The following is a 13,511-nucleotide window of genomic DNA, read 5'->3' on the forward strand; positions in this document are numbered from 1 at the left end:
GTTGCTGGATCAAATCCCAGAGCTGACAAGATAAAAATCTGTCATTCTGAACAAGCCAATTAACCCACTGTTCCCCAGGATGCCGTCGTTGTAAATAATAATTAGTTCTTAATTGACTTGCCTAGTCAAATAAAGGTTTCATTTAAAAAATGGTCTGTACCTTGTAGTTAACTCTCCATCCACATAGAGGCGCTGTGGTATATGTCTTGCCACCCGCTGATACAGGCGGAAGTGAGCTTGCGAGTGGACTTTTCTTTCTTGTGAACATCGTTGTTTCCTCGTGGAAGAAGCTAGCAGCTGAATAGCTAACTAGTTATCAGTCAAATTAAAATGTCGAAACAGTCGTTTCGTGTGTTTTTAAATGAGCGCTTAACTTCGGCTGCTGTGGAGATTTTCGGGGAAGTTGAGAAAACGGTAGTGAAATACCAGGAGGAGAATGATCGGCTACGGAGACTGCTGGAGATCACATCAGAGGTTCAACTATGTAGAACAGGTACGTATGTACAGTGCATTCGGAAAGTATTCAGACCCCTTCACTATTTCCACATTAGGTTAAAAATCTGTCCATGTGCACTTGAGCAAAGCACTTAACCCTGATGTATCCTGTAATTGCTGCAGATAAGAGCGTCTGCTAAATGACACACATTTCAAGTGTAACGTATTGTACTTTTGGAGTCATTGTTTTTTATTGTAAATAAGAATATAATGTTTCTGAACACTACTACATTCATGTGGCTGCTACTATGATTACGGATAATCACGAATAAATCATGACTAATGAAGATCATACACCCCCTCCCCAATAACAGGGGAGGTCAGCATTTTGGGATGGATGTTTATTTATTTTTTATTTCACCTTTATTTAACCAGGTAGGCCAGTTGAGAATACGTTCTCATTTACAACTTTGACCTGGCCAAGATAGTGCAAAGCAGTGGGACACAAGCAACAACACAGAGTTACACATGGAATGAACAAACTTACAGTCAATAACACAATAGAAAAATAAATCTATATGCAGTAAGATTACAATTACAATTTAGCAATAAACACTGGAGTGATAGATGTGCAGAAGATGAATGTGCTAGTAGAGATACTGGGGTGCAAAGGAGAAAAAAAATAACAATATGGGGATGAGGTAGTAGGATGGGCTATTTACAGATGGGCTATGTACAGGTGCAGTGATCTGTGAGCTGCTATGACAGCTGATGCTTAAAGTTAGTGAGGGAATTATCAGTCTCCAGCAAATTTTATAAATTTTTTATATAAAAAAAACATTCATAAAAAAATGTTTTGCAATTCGTTCCAGTCATTGGCAGCAGAGAACTGGAAGGAAAGGCGGCCAAATTAGGAATTGGCTTTGGGGATGACCAGTGAAATGTACCTACTGGAGCGCGTGCTATGGGTGGGTGCTGCTATGGTGACCAGTGAGCTGAGATAAGGCGGGGCTTTACCTAACAAAGACTTATAGATGACCTGGAGCCAGTGGGCTTGGCGACGAATATGAAGCGAGGGCCAGCCAATGAGAACGTACAGGACGCAGTGGTGGGTAGTATATTGGGCTTTGGTGACAAAATGGATGGCACTGTGATAGACTGCATCCAGTTTGTTGAGTAGAGTGTTGGATGCTATTTTGTAAATGACATCACCGAAGTCAAGGATCGGCAGGATAGTCAGTTTTACGAGGGAATGTTTGGCAGTATGAGTGAAGCATGCTTTGTTGCGATATAGGAAGCCGATTCTAGATTTCATTTTGGATTGGAGATGCTTAATGTGAGTCTGGAAGGAGAGTTTACAGTCAAACCAGACACCTAGGTATTTGTAATTGTCCACATATTCTAAGTCAGAACCGTCCAGAGTAGTGATGCAGGACGGGCGGGCAGGTGCTGGCAGCGATCGGTTGAAGAGCATGCATTTAACCTCTTACATCTAGACGTTCCGCTAGCGCAACACCTGCTCCAATATCCAATGATAGGCGTGGCGCGAATTACAAATTCCTCAAAAATACAAAAACTTCAATTTTTCAAACATATGACTATTTCACAGCATTTTAAAGACAAGACTCTCCTTTATCTAACCACACTGTCCGATTTCAAAAAGGCTTTACAGCGAAAGCAAAACATTAGATTATGTCAGCAGAGTACCAAGCCAGAAATAATCAGACACCCATTTTTCAAGCTAGCATATAATGTCACAAAAACCCAGAAGACAGCTAAATGCAGCACTAACCTTTGATGATCTTCATCAGATGACACACCTAGGACATTATGTTATACAATACATGCATGTTTTGTTCAATCAAGTTCATATTTATATTAAAAAAACAGCTTTTTACATTAGCATGTGACGTTCAGAACTAGCATACCCCCCGCAAACTTCCGGGAATTTGCTAACAATTTACTAAATTACTCACGATAAACGTTCACAAAAAGCATAACAATTATTTTAAGAATTATAGATACAGAACTCCTCTATGCACTCGATATGTCCGATTTTAAAATAGCTTTTTGGTGAAAGCACATTTTGCAATATTCTAAGTACATAGCCCAGCCATCACGGGCTAGCTATTTAGACACCCGGCAAGTTTAGCCTTCACCAAAATCAGATTTACTATTATAAAAGTTTGATTACCTTTTGTTGTCTTCGTCAGAATGCACTCCCAGGACTGCTACTTCAATAACAAATGTTGGTTTGGTCCAAAATAATCCATCGTTATATCCGAATAGCGGCGTTTTGTTCGTGCGTCCCAGACACTATCCGAAATGGTAAATCAGGGTCGTGCGCATGGCGCAATTCGTGACAAAAAAAATCTAAATATTCCATTACCGTACTTCGAAGCATGTCAACCGCTGTTTAAAATCAATTTTTATGCAATTTATCTTGTAAAAAAGCGATAATATTCCGACCGGGAATCTCCTTTTCGGCAAACAGAGGAAAAATCACAAAGACGGGGGCAGCCAGGGCACACGCCTAAGCCCGCAGTCCCTTGATCGGCCACTTGAGAAAGGCGATAATGTGTTTCAGCCTGGGGCTGGGATGACGACATTCAGGTTTTTTCCGGGCTCTGAGCGCCCATGGAAGACGTAGGAAGTGTCACGTTAGAGCAGAGATCCTTTGTAAAAGATAGAGATGGCAAAGAAGTTCAAGAAATGGTCAGACAGACCACTTCCTGTAAAGGAATCTCTCAGGTTTTGACCTGCCATTTGAGTTCTGTTATACTCACAGACACCATTCAAACAGTTTTAGAAACTTTGGAGTGTTTTCTATCCAAAGCCAATAATTATATGCATATTCTAGTTACTGGGCAGGAGTAGTAAGCAGATTAAATCGGGTACGTTTTTTTATCCAGCCGTGAAAATACAGAATGCGGTCGGATCATCACATAATTGGCATATATATTACTCTTACAGAATTTCCACGTGGTCGAGGGTATTGGAAATTTAATCAAAGCTTACTAGATGATAAATTGTTTAGAACTAGGACAGAAGAATTTATAACTGACTTTTTCAGACATAACATAGGTACAGCAGATCCCCTTATTGTATGGGACACTTTTAAATGTGCCTTTAGAGGCCATGCAATTCAGTACTCATCTATAAAACAAAAGCAATTTAGATCATAAGAGTCCATATTAACAAAGGAAATTGAAGGACTAAATGTACAGTTAGATAGCAATAAAAACGGTTCCATAGAGGCACAGAATAAGTTAGAGGAAAATAAAAATAAATGAAGGAACTTATTCAAGAAAGATCCAGTGTTATATATTAGAAAAATAAAGCGAACTGGATGGAATCTGGGAAAAAATGCACCAAATTATTTTTCAATCTTCAATATAGAAATGCTTCCAAAAAAATGTATTAAAACTTGTTACAAATGGAGTCACGCATGATTCACCAAATTATATTTTGAAAGAGGAAGTAAAGTACTTTTTAAGAATATGTTTTAGTTTTAGTCTCCTACATCTCCACTAACTGAAACAAATTTTATGGATTTTTTTCCTAATAATAATGTAAAATTAACATCTGTACAGAAAGACTCATGTGAAGGCCAAATTACAGAGGAGGAACTTCTTGATGCAATTGGGGCCTTTAAGGCTGGGAAATCTCCAGGGCTGGATGGCATACCAGTGGAAGTATACAAAACTTTTTTTGATATAATCAGAGGACCATTATTAGCATGTTTTACCACTCCTATATAAACGGTAGATTATCAGACACGCAACAAGAAGTTCTGATTTCATTATTACTGAAACAGGATCCAAGTGGTATATATAAAGATCCAGTCCATTAAAAAAATTGGAGACCTCTTACACTTCAGTGTTGTGATGCAAAAATCCTAGCAAAATGCTTGGCGCATGGAATTAAAAAAGTATTGTCAGATATTATTCATCCTAATCAGACAGGTTTTTTACATGGGCGATACATTGGAGATAATATACAACAGTTAATGGAAGCAATAGAACACTATGAAATATCGGGGACACCAGGCCTGGTTTTCATAGCTGATTTTGAAAAGGCTTTTGATGAAGTACGACTGGAGTTTATATATAAATGCCTAGAATATTTCAATTTTGGGGAATCTCTTATAAAATGGGTTAAAGTTATGTATAGTAACCCTAGGTGTAAAATAGTAAATAATGGCTACATCTCAGAAAGTTTTAAACTATCTAGAGGAGTAAAACAAGGTTGTCCACTGTCGGCATATTTATTTATTATTGCCATCGAAATGTTAGCTGTTAAGATTAGATCAAACAATACCATTAAGGGATTAGAAATCTGTGGCTTAAAAACTAAGCTGTCATTGTACGCTGATGATTTATGTTTTCTTTTAAAATCACAATTAGAATCCATCCACAGCCTCATAAAGGATCTAGATACTTTTACTGTCCTCTCTGGATTAAAACCAAATTATGATAAGTGTACTATATTATATTGGATCACAAAAAAATGCTAATTATACATTATCATGTAGTTTACCAATTAAATGGTCTGACGGAGATGTGGACATACTCTGTATACAAATCCCAAAAGAAAGAAATGATCTCACTCCAATACATTTTTATAGAAAGTTAGCAAAAATAGATAAGATCTTGCTACGATGGAAAGGAAAATACCTGTCTATATGTGGAAAAATCACCCTGATTAACTCTCTAGTCATATCACAGTTTACCTATTTGCTTATGGTTTTGCCTACACCTAGTGACCTGTTTTTAAATTATATGAACAAAAAATATTCATTTTCATTTGGAACGGCAAGCCAGACAAAATTAAAAGGGCCTATTTATATAATGAATATATGAATTCGGACGGCAGAAATTATTAAATATTGAAGCATTAGACCTCTCACTAAAGGCATCAGTCATACAAAAGTTATACTTAAATCCAAACTGGTTCTCTAGTAAATTGGTTGCAATGTCTCATCCTATGTTCAAGAATGGTCTTTTTCCCCTTTATTCAGATTACACCTGCCCACTTTCGGTTGTTTGAAAAAGAAATAATCTCCAAAATATCTTTATTTTTTAAACAAGCCTTAGAAGGTTGGTTTCAATTTCAGTTTAATCCACCTGAAAAGACAGAACAAATAATACAACAAATATTGTGGTTAAATTCAAATATACTAACTGATTAAAAAAAATGTATTTTTCAAATAAATGTTTAGAACAGGTATAATTTTAGTGAATGATATTATAAATAGGACCGGTGGAGTTATGTCACACATGCAGCTAACACAGACATATTGAAATGTCTGCTCTACCCAAAATTACAACCAATTAATTGCAGCATTACCACAAAAATGGAAGAGGCAAGTAGAAGGGGAAAAAAGTAAGGAACTTGTATGTCGGCCTTGTATTAAAGAACATAAATGGTTAAACTCTAAGAGGAAAAAAGAATAAAAAGAATAAGCAACGTGGTGAGTTGATGCCTATTCGGCAGCTAGTTAGCTAGGTGGTGAGTTGATGCCTATTCGGCAGCTAGTTAGCTGGGTGGTGAGTTGATGTCTATTCGGCAGCTAGTTAGCTAGGTGGTGAGTTGATGCCTATTCGGCAGCTAGTTAGCTAGGTGGTGAGTTGATGCCTATCCGGCAGCTAGTTAGCTAGGTGGTGAGTTGATGCCTATTCGGCAGCTAGTTAGCTAGGTGGTGAGTTGATGCCTATTCGGCAGCTAGTTAGCTAGGTGGTGAGTTGATGCCTATTCGGCAGCTAGTTAGCTAGGTGGTGAGTTGATGCCTACTCGGCAGCTAGTTAGCTAGGTGGTGAGTTGATGCCTATTCGGCAGCTAGTTAGCTGGGTGGTGGGTTGATGCCTATTCGGCAGCTAGTTAGCTGGGTGGTGGGTTGAAGCCTATTCGGCAGCTAGTTAGCTAGGTGGTGAGTTGATGCCTTTTCGGCAGCTAGTTAGCTAGGTGGTGAGTTGATGCCTATTCGGCAGCTAGTTAGCTGGGTGGTGAGTTGATGTCTATTCGGCAGCTAGTTAGCTAGGTGGTGAGTTGATGCCTATTCGGCAGCTAGTTAGCTAGGTGGTGAGTTGATGCCTATCCGGCAGCTAGTTAGCTGGGTGGTGAGTTGATGCCTATTCGGCAGCTAGTTAGCTGGGTGGTGAGTTGATGCCTATTCGTCAGCTAGTTAGCTGGGTGGTGAGTTGATGCCTATTCGTCAGCTAGTTAGCTAGGTGGTGAGTTGATGCCTACTCGGCAGCTAGTTAGCTAGGTGGTGAGTTGATGCCTACTCGGCAGCTAGTTAGCTGGGTGGTGGGTTGAAGCCTATTCGGCAGCTAGTTAGCTGGGTGGTGAGTTGATGCCTTTTCGGCAGCTAGTTAGATAGGTGGTGAGTAGATGCCTATTCGGCAGCTAGTTAGCTAGGTGGTGAGTAGATGCCTATTCGGCAGCTAGTTAGCTAGGTGGTGAGTAGATGCCTATTCGGCAGCTAGTTAGCTAGGTGGTGAGTAGATGCCTATTCGGCAGCTAGTTAGCTAGGTGGTGAGCAGATGCCTATTCGGCAGCTAGTTAGCTAGGTGGTGAGCAGATGCCTATTCGGCAGCTAGTTAGCTAGGTGGTGAGCAGATGCCTATTCGGCAGCTAGTTAGCTAGGTGGTGAGCAGATGCCTATTCGGCAGCTAGTTAGCTAGGTGGTGAGTTGATGGTGAGTTGATGCCTATTCGGCAGCTAGCTAGGTGGTGAGTTGATGCCTATTCGGCAGCTAGTTAGCTAGGTGGTGAGTTGATCAGGCTACGTTGTATGCATTGTTTGTTGACATCCTTGTTATTTACGTAGTTTTGAGAACAGATTCCTGTTGGAACGTTCCCCAAGTTATACCCACCCCTGCTAATGTATTCAACAAGTATGTGGTTTCACAAGCTTAATGTGTGTAAGGAATATGGGATCAAATACTACACTTCTGACTACTGTAATACACTAAGTTAATTTATCCAAACGCTTTTGACTTCTTCACGTTGGGGGACTAGATGCATAAAGTGCTTTGATTTCTAAATGGTTAAAACAGATCTTATGAAAATTCCCTCAAATAAAAGGTGACATTCTGTATTGTCACCACATATAAAACATTTGATCTCAAATCCCAAATTCTGGAGTATAGAGCCACATTTGTAAATGTTAGTTTCACTGTCTAAATAAATACATAGGGGAGTGTAAACCTCTGCTATTCCTCTCCTTCCCTCCAGACTCCCTGCAGCTCTCTGTCTCTGAAGAGGAGGTTCCCCCTGAGCAGCAGGAGTGGAGCCCCAGTCTGGGACAGAAGGACCCAGAGACCAGAAAGATGAAAGAGGAACAAGAGGAAGTCAGGACCAGTCAGCAGGAAGAGCAGCTTCAAGGGTTCTTTGATACCAAAGACTCCACATTCACTCCTTCCTGTGTGAAAAGTGAATGTGATCAGATGGACCCACATCAAGAAGCCATACTAGCTGAACACCCAACTCTCAGTCCACTGAAAACGTCTAAACTACAGTTGTTTCGTGTGTTGTTAAATGAATGTTTAACGGAATCTGCTGCTGTGGAGATTCTTGGTGCGGTTGAGGAAACTGTAGCAGAGTACCAGGAAGAGAATGATCTGCTACGGAGACTGCTGGGGAGGACACCAGAGATAAAACTATGTAGAATAGGTTTGTACGTAGATCTACCGTAATTTCCGGACTATTAAGCCCACCTGAATATAAGCCGCACCCACTGAATTTAAAAAATATATATTATTTGGAATATAAATAAGCCGCACATGTCTATAAGCCGCAGGTGCCTACCAGTACATTGAAACAAATTAACTTTACACAGGCTTTAATGAAACACGGCTTGTAACAAAAAATAAAAAATTAGCAGTAAGCTTTAGTTGTCTTTTTGCACTGAGTCAATTCCTCACGCTGCTGTTTCCAACGTCTTATCATCGACTCATTAAGACCAAGCTCCCGTGCAGCAGCTCTATTTCCTTTTCCAACAGCCAGATCAATCGCCTTCAACTTGAAAGCTGCATCATATGCATTTCTCTGTGTCTTTGACATGATGAGGGTGACAAAATGACTACCGTAATCAGAATGATGGGAAATTTGAGAGCGCTCAATTTAATCTAAACAGTAAACAAAAAAAGTTGTTTGACCTTAACCCGTTCGGCAATTTCATTGGTCTAATGAAAGCTTCATGCCGCCAAAAAACTGAGCACGTCACAGAATGTGCGTTTTTTTTAGAAAAAAAATTTTGAAAGCGGGAAAAATCCATATATTAGCCGCGTCATTGTTTAAGCCGCGAGGTTCAAAGCGTGGGAAAAAAGTTGCGGCTTATAGTCCAAAATTTACGGTAATACCTAGCTAGCTACGGTTCTACTTAGTTAATAAATTGTTTCCGGTGTCGTGTCTTTGGCTATGCCGGATTAAGTGATATGACATGCTAACTTATAAAATGATTTCTCTGTAATTAATATTACCTGATTAAGCTAATCATGTAAATGTAATTAACTAGAAAGTCGGGGCACCACGGAAGAACGTTTACAGAGCCGTTATCTTCCGAATAAACTCTTAAAATACTTTGTAATATTTTACATCGATAGCAGTCAATATTAACCCTTGTTTTATTTTCAGTCTCATAATGAAAGTTGTAAATTCTTGGTTATCTTCACGAACCCTGGCTAACAAGTTGAATCAGCAATACAAAATTGGGTTTAATTATTTATTTACTAAATACCTAACTAATCACACAGAATTACAAATACACAGAATACAATGATGTCATACAGAAAACGTCCTGGTGGACGGAACCTGTATGAAAGCTGGTTACACAAAGGAAAGGGGGATGGGCTTGAATGAAAGAGCGGGAAGATTTAGGAACACAGAAACAGCAGCTATGCTATCGTAAATACATTATCTTATGCATTCTAAATTACCGCCCATTTGGAAAAGGAAAATGCAATAAATATTTACTCTGAGCTGCGCTTCGGTAGATTGGTCGTAGATGCTGGCCGGGTTGGCCAACAGACCTTCCTGTCCTCGCAAGAATGTCTCTGGTGGTAAATTGGATACGTGGTGGTATCTTCGTCCGTCTGTTAGACTGGATCCGTCGTCCGTCCTTTCCTAGCCCACGTTACAGCGGCTAGGAAGTAGCACTTCTGTAGTGAATAAGCTCAAAGTTCATACCAGTTCATACCATAGCTCACGCCGAGGTTGGCTTAGTTCTGTCCTTGACATGTGTGTCCTTCTAACGTAGAGGCTGCAGACCTCCTGTACTGGAACAACGTGGTTATCTTTTCATCAAAGGCTTATATAGTGGAGAGGGGGAGGGAGGTGTTTCATCGTTTATAACCCCTGACTCTTCACAGGGGTGGGCCACTGATCAAGCAGGGCACTTTCCTTATGAAAACCCAATTCTCTCATTTGGAAGCTAAAATTACATTTCATCTCCTAACAAACATTTTCAATATCAAACATTTCAATTGCATAACAATTCCATGTGACTCTGATAACTAGAGGGCGTATACTTTCTCAGGTACAGTTTATGTCGTCCTGTCATCAATCATAATGTCTCAGATGACAACTGATATGAAATCCATACTCATTACGTTATCAAGCATATTTCCAACTGGTTTTATTAACAAAATATGGTTCCTTTCCCCATTTGTTTGATGTTCCCAGACTCTCTATATTTAACACAGGCTATTCAAGTCCTTCAGTAGATTCAGAGAGGGGAAGGGAGAAATGTATTTATTGGGGGGGGGGGTGTCATAAAACTTACCCACAGGCCAACGTCATGACACCGGTAACAGGGATCTCCATTGCATCCATTTTTAAAGAACAGTTTATAATATAGCTAAGATTCACCGGGCATAATTAAAAAGTTATTTGTCAGGAAAAGATTATTTAAAATAGCTTATATAGCACAGCCTTTCTGACTCCAATGCATTTCATTAGAGACTGTGAGTACGTTTACGTTCACACTAGTAATTCAATATTATATTGATGATGGCAGTAGGCAGAGTACGGCTTCAGTCCTGTAGACCCCTGACTCTGCTCATCTTAAACGCCGTGAGGTCATAATAGAAGTAAGCATACGGTGATCAAAACATCTAGTTTTCTGAGAAATATCTCAAATTATTAGGACGTGTACAAGCTTTATTAAAATATCAAGTTTGGGAGCAGTAAAAAATGTTTTATCTGTTTTGCACATTATTTTAGCTCCTGTTATTATGTTGGATCAATGCCAAAAAAGACGTTTTCAATTAAAAAAAATATATAATTCACATTTGTGATTCAAGTGTTCTATTTAATTCTGTAGTATATAAATAACATCTGTTCCTCCTCTCCTTCCCTCCAGACTCCCTGCAGTTCTCTCTTTCTCTCTCTGAAGAGGAAGTTCCCCCTGAGCAGCAGCACTGTGAGCAGGAGTGGAGCCCCAGTCTGGGGCAGGAGGACCCAGAGCCCACACAGATTAAAGAGGAACAGGAGGAAGTCAGGACCAGTCAGGAGGAAGAGCAGCTTCAAGGGCTCTTTGATACCAAAGACTCCATATTCACTCCTTCCTGTGTGAAAAGTGAATGTGATCTGGAGGACCCACTTTGGTCCTTGACTCTTCCCCAAACCCGGACTGTGGAGAACGGAGAGAGTGACTCTAAACCAGTGGATCTGAAACCTTTTGTCACTGTGACCCACATTAAGGGTCTCTACATTCCCTGTGACCCTCCAGATAATCAAAACAATGCCTCCAGCCACAGCTCAGCTGTAAGCAGCGACACAGTAGGACTTGACAACAGCCCAGCATTGGATCCAAGCCCACCATTGGATCCAAGCCCACCATTGGAGAAACACTGTTCCAAACCCAGCACCACAGCTAGAAAAACTCATCACTGCCGTGACTGTGGAGAAACGTTTGCTCTGAAAGCTGATCTGCAGAGACATGTGACTCTCAGCAAGAAGAGACCCAGTGAATGTAGATTCTGCAAACAACGCTACAATTCCACCTGTAAACTGAAGGCCCATGTCCGACTCTGTCACGGTGGGAAACCCTATACCTGCCCTGTTTGTAGCAAGACCTTCAAACACAAAGGTGGTCTCCCCAGGCACATGAGGATTCACAAAGGAGAGAAACCTTTTAGCTGTGGTGACTGTGGGAAAAGCTTCAATCAGAAGATGAGCCTAACTGAACATTTACTGATTCACACAGGAGAGAAACCATTTAGCTGTGGTGACTGTGGGAAAAGCTTCAGTCAGAAGGGATCCCTTACTGTTCATAAACTGATTCACACAGGTGAGAAACCTTTTAGCTGTGGTGACTGTGGGAAAAGCTTCAGTGTCAAGCAGAACCTAGCCAGGCATAAACTGACTCACACAGGAGAGAAATCATTTAACTGTGGTGACTGTGGGAAAAGCTTCAGTGTCAAGCACCACCTAACCAGGCATAAACTGACTCACACAGGAGAGAAATCATTTCGCTGTGGCGACTGTGGGAATAGCTTTAGTCGCAAAGCGAACCTAACCTTCCACATATTGACTCACACAGGAGAGAAACCATTTAGTTGTAGTGACTGTGGGAAAAGCTTCACTCAGAAGGGGGACCTACAGAAGCATAAACTGATTCACACAGGAGAGAAACCTTTTAGTTGTGGTGACTGTGGGAAAAGCTTCACTCAGAAGGGGGACCTACAGAAGCATAAACTGATTCACACAGGAGAGAAACCATTTATGTGTGGTGACTGTGGGAAAAGTTTCAATCGCAAGGAGGCCTTAACTACGCACAAACTGACTCACAGCAAAGAGAAACCATTTAGCTGTGGTGACTGTGGGAAAAGTTTCCGTGTCAAGCACAACCTAACCACTCATAAACTGACTCACACGGGAGAGAAATCATTTAACTGTGGTGACTGTGGGAAAAGCTTCAGTGTCAAGAGCTACCTAACCAGGCATCAACTGACTCACACGGGAGAGAAATCATTTAGCTGTGGTGACTGTGGGAAAAGCTTCCTTGTCAAGCGCAACCTAACAGCTCATAAACTGACTCACACGGGAGAGAAACAACATGGCTGCTCAGTCTGTGAGAAAAGATTCACTCGTAAGACTCATCTGCTGAGGCATGTAGATTCCGTCCACAAAGGAAAGAACGGATGAAAACGGGTAGACGAAAGAAAACAAGGACAGAGTGGAAAAACTTCCTGCTTCCAAAATAACCTAACTATTCATATAATGACTCACACAGGAGAGAAATCATTTAGTTGTGGTTGCTGTGGGAAGAGCTTCAATCGCGGGGAGACCTTAACCACGCACAACTGACTCAAATGGGAGAGAAACCCTTTAGCTGTGGTGACTGTGGGAAAAGCTTCAGTCAGAATGGGATAGTTTTACCATGTTTTGAGGCTATAGCATAAAGTGTGTTCGTAATTACATTGCTTACAAACAATGGAGTAAAACAATCTTAGCATTTTCGTATTTTAATTTTTTGAATTAGAATCATTTATTTACAATACAACATATCTCAGACACATTACAACATTGTTTGTCGCTCATCCTGGTGAAAATAGTTTAAGGGATAAATACTATTTTTTTTATGTAAGAATGGACTCTACAAGGTGAAGGCTGTATTTGTGTGTAGTCTACACTGAGTATACCAAAGGACATCCAGCCAACTTGCCACAACTGTGGGAAGCATTAGAGTCAACATGGGCCAGCATCCCTGTGGAACGCTTTCAGCACCTTGTAGAGTCCATGTCCAGACGAATTGAGGCTGTTCTGAGGGCATAAAGGGATTCAACTCAATATTAGGAAGGTGTTCTTAATGTTTTGTCCACTCGTGTATAATTCATTATAACGTTTTTTTTTTTTTTAATGGATGTGGCAAATGCATAACGGCCTTCCCTGTGGCTCAGTTGGTAGAGCATGGTGTTTGCAACGCCAGGGTTGTGGGTTCGATTCCCACGGGGGCCAGTACAAAAACAAATGCATGAAATGAAATGTATGCATTCACTACTGTAAGTCGCTCTGGATAAGAGCGTCTGCTAAATGACTAAAATGTAAATATTTAACATTTCCCTAATT

General features: G+C 40.5%; 1 protein-coding gene and 1 non-coding gene across 2 annotated transcripts; both read left to right on the forward strand.

The window, feature by feature from the left end:
• The first annotated feature begins 249 nt into the window (after positions 1 to 249).
• Positions 250 to 13,511, forward strand: LOC106560407 (uncharacterized). The gene is made up of 3 exons (XM_045701633.2): positions 250 to 493; positions 7,674 to 8,111; positions 10,801 to 13,511. The coding sequence occupies exons 1-3, from the start codon at positions 331 to 333 to the stop codon at positions 12,585 to 12,587; spliced, it is 2,388 nt and encodes a 795-aa protein (XP_045557589.1). The 5' UTR covers positions 250 to 330; the 3' UTR covers positions 12,588 to 13,511.
• trnaa-ugc (transfer RNA alanine (anticodon UGC)) lies at positions 13,324 to 13,400 on the forward strand. Its single transcript has one exon. It is a non-coding gene; the product is annotated as a tRNA-Ala (tRNA).

The sequence above is a fragment of the Salmo salar genome, chromosome 18 (genome assembly GCF_965601325.2).
Source record: "Salmo salar chromosome 18, fSalSal1, whole genome shotgun sequence".
NCBI lineage: Eukaryota > Metazoa > Chordata > Actinopteri > Salmoniformes > Salmonidae > Salmo > Salmo salar.

Bases quoted from the DNA above. Each gene is read 5' to 3' on its own strand.
- LOC106560407 (XM_045701633.2), top strand. From the start codon at position 331: ATGTCGAAACAGTCGTTTCGTGTGTTTTTAAATGAGCGCTTAACTTCG. The intron at 494-7,673 runs GTACGTATGTAC...CCTTCCCTCCAG, and splicing joins GGTTCAACTATGTAGAACAG to ACTCCCTGCAGCTCTCTGTC. The intron at 8,112-10,800 runs GTTTGTACGTAG...CCTTCCCTCCAG, and splicing joins GATAAAACTATGTAGAATAG to ACTCCCTGCAGTTCTCTCTT.